The sequence below is a fragment of the Mobula birostris genome, chromosome 13 (assembly GCF_030028105.1).
Source record: "Mobula birostris isolate sMobBir1 chromosome 13, sMobBir1.hap1, whole genome shotgun sequence".
Classification (NCBI taxonomy): domain Eukaryota; kingdom Metazoa; phylum Chordata; class Chondrichthyes; order Myliobatiformes; family Myliobatidae; genus Mobula; species Mobula birostris.
Genome location: NC_092382.1, coordinates 14,805,332 through 14,819,796, shown reverse-complemented (window position 1 = coordinate 14,819,796; position 14,465 = coordinate 14,805,332). Strand labels below are relative to the sequence as shown.

Sequence of the window (14,465 nt, the reverse complement as noted above, 5' to 3'; positions counted from 1 at the left end):
CACAGTGTGAGACCTCACACAACCCGACAGGGTCCTGACACAGTGTGAGACCCTACACACTCTGACAGGGTCCTGACACATTGTGAGACGCCACACACCCCTAACAACGTCCTGACACATTGTGAGACGCCACACACCCCTAACAACGTCCTGACACACATTGATATCCCACACACTATTCACACGGTCCTGACACTCTGTGAGACCCCACACACACCTGAAAAGGTCCTGACACACTGTGACACCCCACACACCACTGACAGGGACCTGACACACTGTAAGACCACACACACAACTGACAGACAGGGTCCTGACACACTGTGAGACCCCACACACCCCTAACAGAGTCCTGACACACTGTGAGACCCCACACACTATTGACACGTTCCTGACACACTGTGAGACCACACACACCCCTGACAGGGACCTGACGCACTGTGAGACTCCACACTCACCTGACAGGGTCCTGACAGACTGTGAGACCACACACACCCTGGATAGCGTCCTGACAGACTGTGAGATGCCACACACCCCTGACAGGGTCCTGACACACATTGCGATCCCACACACATCTGAGAGGGTTCTGACACAGTATGAGACCCCACAAACCACTCACAGTGTCCTGACACACTGTGAAACCCCACATAACCCTGACAGGGTCCTGGCACACTGTGAGTCCTAACACACCCCCGAGAGGGTGATGACACACTGTGAGACCCCAGACACCCCTAACAAGATCCTGATGCACTGTGAGACGCCACACGCATGACAGGGTCCGGACACACATTGAGATCCCACACACATCTGAGACAGTCATGATACACTGTGAGACCGCCCCACCCTCCCCGACAGTGTCCAGACAAACTGTGAGACCTCACACAACCTAGGTAGGGTCCTGACACACTGTAAGACCCCACACACCCCTGACAGGGTTCAGAAGCACTGTGAGACCCCACACACCCCAAAAGGATCCTGACACACTGTGAGATTCCCCCCCACCCCCAGAATAGGGTCCCAACACACTGTGAGACCCCCAAACAAATCACTGGGTCCTGACACACAGTGAAACCCCACAAACCCGTGACAGCGTCCTGACAGACTGTGAGAACCCACACACCCCTGGTATGGTTCAAACACGCTGTGAGACCCCACACACAACTGACAGACAGTGTCCTGTCACACTGTGAGACCCCACACACTCCTGACAGGGACCTGACACACTGTGAGACCCCACACACACCTGAAAGGGCTCCTGACGCACTGTGAGACCCGACACACCCCAAAATGGTCCTGACACACTGTGAGATCCAACACACCCCTGACAGTGACCTGACGCACTGTGAGACGCCACACAGCCCTGACAGGGTCCTGACACACATTGCGATCCCATACACACCTGAGAGGGTTCTGACTCACTGTTAGATCCCCCATAACAGCATCCTTACACACTGTGAGACCCCCCACAACCACCACAAGATCCTGACACACTGAAACCGCACAAACCACTCACAGTGCCCTGACACACAGTGAAACCCCACACACCCCTGACAGGGACCTGACACACTGTGAGACCCCACACACCCGTGACAGGGTTCAGAAACACTGTGAGACCCCACACACCCCTGACAGGGACCTGACACACAGTGAAACCCCACACACCCCTGACAGGGACCTGACACACTGTGAGACCCCACACACCCGTGACAGGGTTCAGAAACACTGTGAGACCCCACACACCCCTGACAGGGACCTGACACACTGTGAGACCCCACACACCCCTGACAGGGACCTGACACACTGTGAGACCCCACACAACCCTGGCAGGGTCCTGACACACTCTGAGACCTCCCACCCCCGGAAAAGGGTCCTGACACACTGTGAAACCCCGCAAACCAGTAACAGGGTCCTGACACACTGCAAAACCCCAGAAGCCCGTGACAGCGTCCTGACAGACTGTGAGACCCCACACACCCCTGACAGGGTCCTGACACACTGTGAGACCGCACACACCCCTGATAGTGTCCCGACGCACGGTGAAACACTGACACATTGTGGGTCCTGACACACTATGATCCCTCAAACAACCCTGAGAGGCTCCTGACACACTCTGAGACCCCACACACCCCTGACAGGCTCTTGATACACTGTGCAACCCCACACACCCCTAACAGTGTCCTGACACACTGTCAGACCCCACACACCCCTGAGAGGGACCTGACACACTGTGAGACCCCACACACCCCTGAGAGGGACCTGACACACTGTGAGACCCCACAGGCCCCAAAAGGTTCCTGACACACTGTGAGACCCCAATTAATGCAATAGCTTTGAGCTAACTCTTGTGTATTTAAATACTGAGTTCTGAGTTGAGGCATCTAACAGTTTGTTCACTGTCTGTTCCCATGGAAGATGTTCAACAGAAACACAAGGAGACTCTGCGGGCACAAACTGAAACACTGAGAGTGAACACGATCCTGATGAGGGAGAAGGTGAAGGTTTTCCAGCTGGTTGATCGATACGCTGAGCTCACGGTCATTTCTACTGTTCGAGATGGGAGACTGGTGGAACATGAGCTGCTGGCAAGAGGCAGAGACCACGAGGAGTGGAGAGAGAAACATCTCCGCAGAGAGCTGGAAAAAATCCGGACTGATCAGTTGTTCCAGAGCAGCTTTTCCCCGAGTAAATCCAAATCCGGGAGGTCGGCAGCAGTGGCCGGAGTCGCGGGGATTGGTAAAACAACAATGGTACAAAAGATTGTTTATGACTGGGCCACGGGGAAAATATACCAACAGTTCCAGTTTGTATTCAGTTTCAAATTCCGAGACTTAAACTCCATTAACTGCAGAATAAACCTGAGGGAAATGATTCTGGATCAGTATCCTTACTTTGGGAAATCCTTGAGAGATGTCTGGAAGAACCCAGAGGGATTGCTGTTTATATTGGATGGTTTGGATGAATTCAAACACAGAATCGACTTTGCTGACAGTCGGAGAGATACAGAACCCAAGCACCAGTGCCCAGATCCCGAGTGGTGGTGTAAAGTGTCTGACATTGTGTACAGTTTAATCCAGGGCAAGCTGCTCCCAGGATGTTCAGTGTTGGTAACCTCCCGCCCCACCGCTTTACATTTATTGGAAAAGGCGAAGATTAGTGTCTGGGCTGAAATCCTGGGATTTGTTGGGAAGGAGCGGAAGGAGTATTTCATCAGGCATTTTGAAGATCAGACAGTGGCAGAAGCTGTTTTCAAACACGTGAAGGAGAACGAGATCCTCTACACCATGAGCTACAACCCCTCCTACTGCTGGATCCTCGCTCTGGCACTGGGCCCCTTCTTCACACAAAGAGTCAGGGACCCGCAGCGAGTTCCCAAGACCATCACCCAACTATATTGCTACTATATTTACAACATCCTGAAAAACCACGGCCGTGAGATTGAGAACCCCGGTGATGTGTTACTCAGGGTTGGTCAGATGGCCTTCAGAGGAGTGGCTGAGAAGAAGATTGTATTTACAGATGGAGATTTGATCAAATACAATCTGCAGCCTTCCCAGTTCCTGTCCGGGTTCCTGATGGAGCTTTTGGAGAGAGAGGATTCTGCCCGGTGCGTGGTGTACACATTCCCACACCTCACCATCCAGGAGTTTGTAGCTGCTGTCTCACAATTCCTGAATCCACATCCCGGGGATATCCTGAAATTCCTCACTGAAGCCCAAAACACGACAGATGGGCGATTTGAGGTATTTCTCCGTTTTGTTGCTGGTCTCTCCAACCCAATGACAGCTCGGGGCCTGGAGGAGTTTCTGGGTCCATTTCCTCATCAAACAACCTGCCGGGTGATTGACTGGGTGAAGGAGGAGGTTAAACGTCAGAGTGGAAACACGAGGAGTGAAGCTGGTAAAAGGAGCCTCCTGAACACATTGCACTACCTGTTTGAGTCTCAGAATCGTGGACTGGCTCAGGCCGCACTGGGATCTGTGGAAACACTTTCATTCAGTGGAATGACACTGACCCCGATTGACTGCGCGGTCCTGTCTCATGTCATCGGACTCTGTGATACAATAAAACACCTCGACTTGGATAACTGCCACATTCGGTGTGAAGGAATCCAGCGGCTGGGACCCGGGCTGCACAAGTGCCAGGAGTTGAGGTAACTTGATTTATCTCTCACTCTGAACTGTGAAACTGTCCAGTTGTGTTGTTTCAATGTAAAGGGATTTGTGTTCCACTGTCGTAAATCAGATAGTAAATCCAGCCGATCGGTGAGTTGCAAAGTAATTTGGCTAAAACTGTAGTAAATCACATAGTAAAGAACTGTGTCAAATACCCACAGGATCAGTCAGTAAATCCCCAAGTACGGGAGGGTTCTGTGGTTCCTTGTGAAGGGATGTTGGAGACTTCATCAGATCAGTGAACAACGGCCATTGGTTTAATGGTAGTAAATCACAGGAATGGCCGTGTTTCTCGCTGCCTGTGACATGTCCATTGACAATGTTCCTTCTCACTGTTACCAACACCCAGACCGACACTGACTGCAGTAGGTGGGTCAGAGATTCACACTCCCTTCCCGGTGAGGGACAAGAGACCGTCAGCAGACTGTCCCAGTGAGAAGGAAAGAAATACCATTTTGAGATAGTCCTCCCTGCCCTTGCCGGTGTGTGATTATAACCATCATCGACCTGTGTGACTGTGCTCACTACCAGATACCCAGAACCCATGGACACATCTCCTCTCCCGATTGTGGACCTCAGTTCCGCCTTATGGATATCTCTTCCCCATCCCCCTCCCTCCTGTGGGTTCACATTTCCTCAATCCCGTCCCGTTTATGGGGTTACTCATCCCAATCTCCCTTCCTCCGGTGGGATCTCTTACCCATCCCCCTTCCTGTTGTGGGATCTCTCTTCCCCATCCCACTCCTCCTGTGTGTTCCCTCGTCCCCATCGGCTCTCATCCTCCGAGATCTCTCTTCCCAATCCCCCTTACTCCAGTGGGATCTCTCTTCCCCATCCCCCTTCTTCCTGTGGGATCTCTGTTCCCCACCCCCCTTCCTCCTGTGGGAACTCGTATCCCCATCCCCCTTCCTCCTGTAGGATCTCTCTTCCCCATCTCTTTCTCCCATCCTTAACCCTGCCCTTGCCGCCCCTCTCACGTCAGTAACACTTTTCTAACCATCGAGGAATGAGACAGAATATGTGGAGTTTACAGGGTCACACCGACAGACTAAATTACTGACATTCGGTGAATACCCTGGAATTGGGCAGTGAGGGACATTGACAGTGATGGGAACTCCGATCAGTGATTTACTGAAGGGTTTAATGTTTCCTGAAATATCTGAGTGAGAGAAATTCCCTCAGACCCACAGTTTGAATCACTTTGTTCATCAATTTGTCTGTTTGTGTTTAGACTTGGAATGAATGAACTGGGAGATTCAGGAGTGAAACTGGTGTCTGCGGCTCTGAGGAACCCGGAGTGTAAAATACAGAAACTGTGGTAAGTACCAGACTGTGGGAGATTGCATTTACAGTCACTGGGTGTCTGACACTGAACATTAATGTGATCAGAAATTGTGTTACTGATAAACACTGGGGATTTGTACCGTGTCCTGTCTCTGTGTGTCATTCACCCTCACTCTCTTTCATCTCCAGGCTGATCGGTGTCGGTCTCACAGATTCTGGTGCCGAGGATCTCGCCTCCGCTCTCAATACGAACCCATCACTGATGGAGCTGGACCTGAGTGGTAATGAACTGGGAGATTCAGGAGTGAAACTGGTGTCTGCGGCTCTGAGGAATCCGGAGTGTAAAATACAGACACTGTGGTAGGTACCAGACTGTGGGAGATTGTGTTTACAGTCACTGAGTGTCTGACACTGAACATTACTATGATCAGTAAATGCGCTACTGATAAACACTGGGGATTTGTATCGTCTCCTGTCTCTCTGTGTCCTTCACCCTCACTCTCTCTCATCTCCAGGTTGGAGAAGGTCGGTCTCACAGATTCTGGTGCCGAGGATCTCGCATCCGCTCTCAGTACAAACCCATCACTGATGGAGCTGAACCTGAATGGTAATGAACTGGGAGATTCAGGAGTGAAACTGGTGTCTGCGGCTCTGAGGAACCCGGAGTGTAAAATACAGAAACTGGGGTAAGTACCAGACTGTGGGAGATTGTGTTTACAGTCACTGGGTGTCTGATACTGAACATTAATGTGATCAGTAGTTGTGTTACTGATAAACACTGGGGATTTGTACCGTCTCCTGTCTCTCTGTGTCCTTCACCTTCACTCTCTCTCATCTCCAGGCTGGATGGTGTCGGTCTAACGGATTCTGGTGCCGAGGATCTCGTCTCCGCTCTCAGCACAAGCCCATCACTGACGAAGCTGAGCCTGGCATTAAATTCGCTGACAGACCGATCTGTCCCCGCTCTCCGCCTCCTCATACTAACCCTCCCGAGTCTGGAGTGGATCAGGTGAGTATTTGTGTTAATGTTAAATGTAATAAAATATCAGCGGATCCGCCGATTTTCTGGTGATATTTGTATGTCAGTGTTGTTGAAACATTAACCCCAGTCCCCTGTTACTGACACTGTTGTGTAATCTGTTTATTTCATCTTTATTCTCCCATCTGTTTCAGTCTGACGGTGAATCAGTTCAGTGAGACCGGAAGGAAGGAACTGAGATCTCTGCAGGAACCCAGAACCGGACTGAGAGTGATCTGTGAACGGCTGAATGTGTGAACATCCCCGTCCTCTTTAATGGCCGCGCGCCGGGTTTAATTCCCAACCGTTCTAACGGAAGTGGATCGAGTATCAGACATTGGGAAAAGCTTACTCCGGGCCGTACCATGACAAAACTCCTGTGTCAGACGCAGAGTAACTCTCCCTCCACACTGTTACATCACATAGTCACAGCGAGAGAATCTCACATCGCACCGTCCATCACACACTCCCCGGATCAGACACAGGGTGAAGCTCCCTCCGTGTCTCCCATCAATCACCCCTTTGGTCAGACACAGATCCAAACACTCTCCACAAAGAGCCATCAAACATTCCTGTGGTCAGAATCAGAGTGAAGCTTCCTCTGCAACATACCATCGCACGTTCCCAGGGTTAAAACACAGAGTGAAGTTCCATCTGCATCATCACATTACACAATCCCGGGGACAGAAACACACTTCAGCTCCCTCCGCCACCATCTCGCTCCCACAAACCGCTCAGAAACTGAGAGAAACTTCCTCGACACGAACCCATCAAATAGTCTCCCGGTCAGAAACTGAGAGCAGCTACCACCACACCATCCCATCAAACACCCCGGGGTCAGGCACTGAGAGAAGCTCCCTCTGCACCGTCCCATCACACATTCCTGGGGTCAGACACAGGAAAAAAAACGTCTCTGTAGTGTGAGATATATCACTCCCAGGTTAGAAACAGAACGAAGCTCCCTCGATGCAGTCCCTTCACACACTCCCCGGATCAGACACAGAGTGAAGGTACCTGCACACCATCCCATCACACACTCCCAGGGCCAGACACTGAGAACACCTCACCTTACCTCACACTCCCCGGATCGGACGCAGGGTGAATCTTCTACAACACTAGAGGGGCCAGAAACAGAGTGAAGGTCCCTCCACACGGTCCAATCACAAACTTCCGGGATCAGAAACACAGTGAAGCTCGCTCAACACAGTCCCATTACACACTCCCAATGTCAAACACACAGTCAAGCTCCCTCTGCACCATCCCTTCACTCAGTCCCAGGGGCAGACACAGAGTGAAACTCCTTCCACAATGTCCCATCATTCCCATGGTCAGAAAATGAGAGAATCTCCCCCACACCATCATTGCACACAGTCCCAGCGTCAGATATTGAGAGAATTTCCCTCCACACCATTTCACACAGTCCCAGGGTCAGATACTGAGAGAATTTCCCTCCGCACCATCACTGCACACAGACCCAGGGTCAGATATTGAGAAAATTACCCTCCGCACCATCCTTTCACACAGTCCTAGGGTCAGATATTGAGAGAATCTCCATCCGTGCCGCCCTACCTCACACTTCCCGGAGCAGACAGAGGATAATGCTCCCTCGTCATCTTCCCAGTAAACACTACAGGTGTTGGACGCAGAGTGAATCTCCCTCCAGCCCAATTTATTATACATGCTGTGGATCAGAAACAGAATGTAGCTTCCTCAGAACCTTCTCATCACCGACACGCCGGCTCAGACGCAGAGTTCAGCTCCCTCCACACCATCCCATTACAGAATCCCTGGATCAGACAAATGAATCTCCCTCCACACCGTGCCATCACACACTCCCCAGATCAGAGACTGTGTGAAGCTCCCTTCGCACCGTCCTATGACACATGGGTCCCCAACCACCGGACCGCGGACCGGTACCGGTCCGCAGATCATGCGCTACCGGCCCGCGAGGAAACGATATGATTTGGCGATAGGAGTCAGCTGTACCTTTCCTCATTCCCTGTCACGGTCACTGTTTAGCTTGAACGCACATGAGGTTATTACTCTCGCGTCATCCATGTCAGCGCGGGAAGGAGATCAACTCCTCGAGCTTCCAAATGACGGCGGGCTGCAAAGTATGTTTGACATAATATCTCTGCTGGTATTTGGATCAAAGTCAAGGCTGAATATCCTGAGGTAACCATGAAAGCACTGAAAACGATGCTTCCATTTCCAACATATCTCTGCGATGAATGCAATGAAAACTAAATTGTGGAATAGACTGGACGTAAGGAACCCCGTTCGAGTATGGCTGTCTCCTATCACCCCTCGATAGGACCGTCTTGAGCCCAGGACTCCCACTGATTCAGCGATATTGGTGTGTTGCAATGATTTTATATGTTCATACGGGGAAAATATGCGCTGAGTTTTCAATATCCAAACGTTACTTAAAATGTGATGATGCTATTGACTTATATAAGCATATAACAATTACATCACGGAAACAGGCCATCTCTGCCCTTCAAGTCCGTGCCGAACGCTACTCTCACCAAGTCCCACCGACCTGCACTCAGCCCATAACCCTCCATTCCTTTCCTGTCCATATTCCTATCCGATTTAACTTTAAATGATAATATCGAACCTGCCTCTACCACTTCTACTGGAAGTTCGTTCAATACTTACTTCATGCTCCCCTATCCTCACCTGATAATTGACTTATCACTGTATTCATGCGAGGAAAATATGTGGTATGAGTTTAATATTAAATTTGTTAGATAAACCCTTTTAGAAACGAAATTGAGTGTATTAGCCACCTATCACCGATATTCCGGTCGTGATTAACTCTATCCCCCCCCCCCGCCCCCGAACAAAATCGACAAAAACGATTTGTAGAAAAATGATCGGCACGCGCACGCATACACAGCTGACGCATGCGCATTGGTGCACGCGCAATGCTTCATGGTCATTGCAGTCTTTATCGGGGTAAACCCAACGTATTTGTCTGCTACTCTTGTCCGTTGGCAACCCTACCCATGCCCTCCACCCCGAGTCGGCCGGTCCGCAAGAATATTGTCAATATGAAACCGGTCCACAGTACAAAAAAGGTTGGGGACCGCTGCTATAACACACTCCCCGGGTCAGACAGAGTGAGGCTCCCTCCATACCGTCCCATCACACAGTCCCGGGATCAGACACAGAATGAAGCTCCCTCCACTCCGTCCCATCACAGAGTCCCAATCACAGGATGAGAGACAGAGAATTCCCTGCACACCATCCCGCGATACACTCCCAGGGTCAGACCTGGAGAAAATCTCACTCCCAGCCGTCCTATTACAAAATTCTTGCATCAGACACAGAGTGAGAATCCCTCCACACCTTCACATCACACGCGCATAGTGTCAGTCATTGAGATAATCTCCCCCTGTACCATCCCATCTCCTGTGACCTGCTCCTTCTTCCAGCTGTCTGTGTATTTAAAGAGAAGGAATAATCAGACCCCTCTTAGGCCTGCAGGATGTTGTAGGGACCGGTGCTTGGAGCCCAGTTATTCCCAAACAGTGTCAACTATTTGGCTGAGGGACCAAATTCAACATTTCCCAGTCTGTTATTGACACAAAATGTATATTTATACATCGTTAATAATACAAAATGTATAGTTATATATTGATCGTGACATAAAATGTATACTTATAACTTTTTAATGATACAAAATGAATAGTTATATGTGGACAATGACACATAATTGTATAATTGATGTTCTGTGTGTTATCTGAATGTACTTGCCTGTGATTCTGCTGCAAGTCAGTGCTTCTCTGTGCCTGTACCTTCCCGTATTGTGCTCTTGTCAATAAATTCAACAGGACCTGAGATAACACAGAGAGATTTGAGCAGAGATGATCATAAGACCATACGACCATAAGACAGAGGCGCAGAATTCGGCCACCCGGCCCATCGAGTCTGCTCCACCATTCAATTATGGCTAATCCTTTTTTTCTCCTCCTCAACCCCAGTCCCCAGCCTTCGCCCCGTAACCTTTGATGCCATGTCCAATCAAGAAACTATCAAACTCTGCCTTAAATACACCCAACGACCTGGCCTCCAGAGCTGCACGTGGCAACAAATTCCACAAAATCACCACCCTTTGTCTGAAGAAAATTCTCCGCTTCTCTGCTTTGAAAGAGCGCCCCTCTATCTTGAGTCTGTGCCCTTTTGTCCTCGTCTCTCCCACCATGGGAAACATCCTTTCCACATTTACTCTGTCTAGGCCTTTCAACATTTGAATGGTTTCAATGAGACCCCCCTTCATCCTTTTGAATTCCAGCGAGTACAGACCCAAAGCCATTAGACGTTCGTTATATGATAACCCTTTCTTTCCTGGAATCCTCCTTGTGAACCTTCTCTGGACCATCTCCTTGGCACCTCGGTAGGTCAAATGTAAAGGGACAGTACACTCTGTTACGTTCTCCATAACGGGTTAAAGAACCAGTAGAAATGGAAAACACCTGGAGTCTGGTATTGCTGTTAACTAAAGCTATTTTATCAGCAACTATGCAATACAGTACTATAAAATCAGATACATCAATCAGGTTAGCAAAGTTCATGCATATATAAGTGTGGAAATATAAAAAAGCCAAGCTTCTTCAAGCTTAGGAGGTGATGGATACAGTTTTACGATGATAGGTAAATGAAGTCAGTTCAGTTCGTGTTATTGAGTTGAGTACTCTTGGAGAGAGAGAGGTGTTGTGGTCGTCCGCGTAAGCCGATGCCGTATCTTCAAGCTGTCCTCCGAAATCCGTCTAAAGTCACTGAATGTGACCACATAAAAGGGAACCGTCTTCAGTGATAAAGTTACCTACCCAGGCGAGGGTTGGACACACTGACAACTTTCCCCTAGTCACCCCTTTGCACACTGCAAGAGCCACTGATCGATTCTCCCGATCGATCCTCCAAAACCCACCCTTCTGTGGGCACACAAAACTCGTCCAGTGTCCGAATGTGTGTGTGTCTGTCTAACAACCAGCTGCCCTTGTATTTATCCAAGCATGCTGAGCACCAACTGTCCATCAAATAACACCACCCTCAGTCACCATGGCGACTCACGAGCTGCTCGTTGCTCTCTCTCTCTCTCCGAATCAGTTGCCCCTCTCTCTCTTGTTAAGAGATAACTCAGGATATCGTCACAACTGTCATATGCAAGACACTGAGCCATGTTGATGAGCAGGCGGATATTGGAGTCCAAGTTCACAGCCCCCTGAATGTGGTTACAGAGATTGACAGGGTGGTTCAGAAGGCAAATGGCATGGTTGACTTTACTAGTCGAGACACTGAGTTAAAAGACCAGGAAGTTGCGTTGCATCTTTATAAAACTCTATAGCAGTGTGTACAATTAATTCAGTGTCTGTGTGTTGTTGCAGCGGCCATAGTCTGAACGGACAGAGTAAGAGTGGTGATCTTGAGGCTTTATCTCTTCAAGGCTTCAGCGAAGAGAAACTTCAGTCAGTGAAAGAAAAATAAATAAAATCTCGTGATAAACTACATCTGCTCAGTGAGGACAGCAGAGATGCCAGGCAGGACAGATCACGCACTCCCAGGTCAGAAACAGAGTGAATGTCCCTCGATGCAGTCCCTTCACGCACTCCTGGATCAGACACAGAGTGAATACTCTCCCAGAGTCAGACATTAAGAAAATCTAACTCCGATTTGTCCCATTGTAAAATTCCTGTGTCAGACACAGAGTAAAGCTCCCTCCACACCATCCCATCACATACTCCCGGGATCAATAACAGAGTGAAACTCGCTCAACACAGTCCAATTACACACTCCCTGGATCAGACACACAGTGAAGCACCATCGCATCGTTCTATCACACACTTCCCAGATCTGTCAAAGTGTGAAGCTTACTTCACACCGTCCCGTCACAGACTCCCCGGATCAGACAGAAAATGATTCAAAATGTTTCTGTGTCAAAATTTCCGTCCACAGCGTCCCATCACACAGTCCACGGATCGAATATAGAGTGAAGCGCCGTTTAACCGAGGGAGGCGAAGATGGCGGCGCGACGGCAGCACGCGTGGCCTCTCCGGTGAATGAATTATATCTGTAATCTGTCAAGGAGGGGACCGTGCACAATTCAGTTTTGATGGAGACGCACGTGAGAGTAGGGAGGAACATTTAAAAAACTTCAGAAATGCCCGCTTCGCTGCCGCTGCTACTGTGTGGTACCCGGAATCTCCGGAGCAGAAGGCCCCGAAATCCTTGGCTTTGCATGCTTCAGCGGCCCAGGTGAGGTCGAAGTCGCTTGGCAGAGGATGGCGCTCGGGAGGCTGTATCGGAGTGGCTGGTCAGAGGCTCGAAGTTCCCGGACGGACGGACTGAGTGTCGGCTGTGGTCGGCTGCTTCCAAGGCATCGGCAAGCCTCCCTTTGCCGCCTGCTATCGGGGACTGGGGAGTCAATCGACTCGGGGACTTTGAGACTATTTTTACCGTGCCCATGGTTTGTTCTTCATCAAATTATGGTATTGGTTTACACTGCTGTAACTATTTGTTCTAGTTATGTCGTTCTGTCAGTGTTAGTCTTTGGTTTGTCCTGTTTTCTGTGATATCACTCCGGAGAAACATTGTATCATTTCTTAATGCATATTTGCATTTCTAAGTGACAATAAAAGAGGAATGAGTGTTCTGATAATCTAATCTAACCCGTCTCATCACACACTCTGAGTATCAGTCACAACGTGCAGCTCCCTCCACACTGTCGGATCAAGCACTCACAGGGTCAGACACCGAGAATGCCCTCCACACCATCCCGTGATACACTCCCAGGGTCAGACATTGAGAATATCTCACTCCGGCCTCTGCCATTACAAAATTCCTGTGTCAGACACAGAGCGAGCCTCCTTCTACAACGTCACATCACACAGTCACAGGGTCAGACTTTGAGCGAATCTCACTCCGGTCTGACACTTACAAAATTTCTGTGTCAGACATAGACTGTAGCTCCCTCCACAACATCCCATCACACAGTTCCCCGATTGTACACGGAGATAATCGCCTTCCACACCACGCAACCTCCATTCACTGAATCAGACACGACGTTAACCTCCCTCCGCACTGTCCCATCAAACACTCCCTGGATCAGACACAGAGTGAAGCTCCCTACACACCGTCCCATCACTAAATTACTGTGTCAGACACAGAGTGAGGCTTCCTGCACACCGTCACATCACATACCCACAGGGTCAGACATACAAAGAATCTCACACCGCACCACCCTACCTCACACTCTGCGGATCAGACACAGGGTAAAGTTCCCTCTCCACTGTCCCACCACACATTCCCAGATCAGACACAGTGTGAAGCTCCCTCCCCACTATCCCATCACACATTCCCAGGATCAAACACACAGTGAAGCTCCGTCTGCACTATCGGATCACACATTCACAGGGACAGACACAAAGCGAAGCTCCCTCCACATCGACCCATCAGACACAGAGAAAAGCTCCCTCCACACCGTCACATCACACACTTTCCGGATCTAGCACAGAATGTAGCTCCCTCCACATCGTCTCTTCACACACTGTACAGATCAGACACAGAGAGAAGTTCCCTCCGCACTGTCCCATCACACTCCCAAGTGAGACACAGAGTAAAGCTCCCTCGACACAATCCAATCACACACGCCCCGGATCAGAAGCAGACAGACACAGATTTAAGATCCCTCCACACGGTCCCATCATACACTTCCAGGCTCATACACAGAGTGAACCTCACTCCACACCATCCCATCACACACTCCCCAGATCAGACACAGACTGAAGCTCCCTCCAAACCGATGGATCATGCAATCACAGGGTGAGAGCCAGTGAATTTCCTGCACACCATTCCACGATACACTCCCAGAGTCAGACCTTGAGAAAATCTCACTCCGGACCGTCCCGTTATAAAATTTTTGTGTCAGGCACAGAGTGAGGATCCCTCCACAGCCTCACATCACACACGCACAGTGCCAGTCATGGAGA

The 14,465-nt window shown here is 49.8% G+C and overlaps 1 protein-coding gene and 1 pseudogene across 1 annotated transcript in view; both read left to right on the top strand.

Moving 5' to 3' along the window:
- LOC140208418 (NACHT, LRR and PYD domains-containing protein 3-like) overlaps positions 1 to 10,851 on the top strand; it is a 51,765-nt gene extending 40,914 nt beyond the window's left edge. The window contains exons 7-12 of the mRNA XM_072277091.1: positions 2,410 to 4,147; positions 5,401 to 5,487; positions 5,643 to 5,813; positions 5,969 to 6,139; positions 6,295 to 6,462; positions 6,627 to 10,851. Coding sequence (XP_072133192.1) covers positions 2,410 to 4,147; positions 5,401 to 5,487; positions 5,643 to 5,813; positions 5,969 to 6,139; positions 6,295 to 6,462; positions 6,627 to 6,729 — 2,438 coding nt within the window. The 3' untranslated portion in view covers positions 6,730 to 10,851. The remainder of the gene's footprint in view (positions 1 to 2,409; positions 4,148 to 5,400; positions 5,488 to 5,642; positions 5,814 to 5,968; positions 6,140 to 6,294; positions 6,463 to 6,626) is intronic.
- The window catches only part of LOC140207820 (uncharacterized), a 433,432-nt pseudogene that overhangs the window by 368,025 nt on the left and 50,942 nt on the right, over positions 1 to 14,465 (top strand).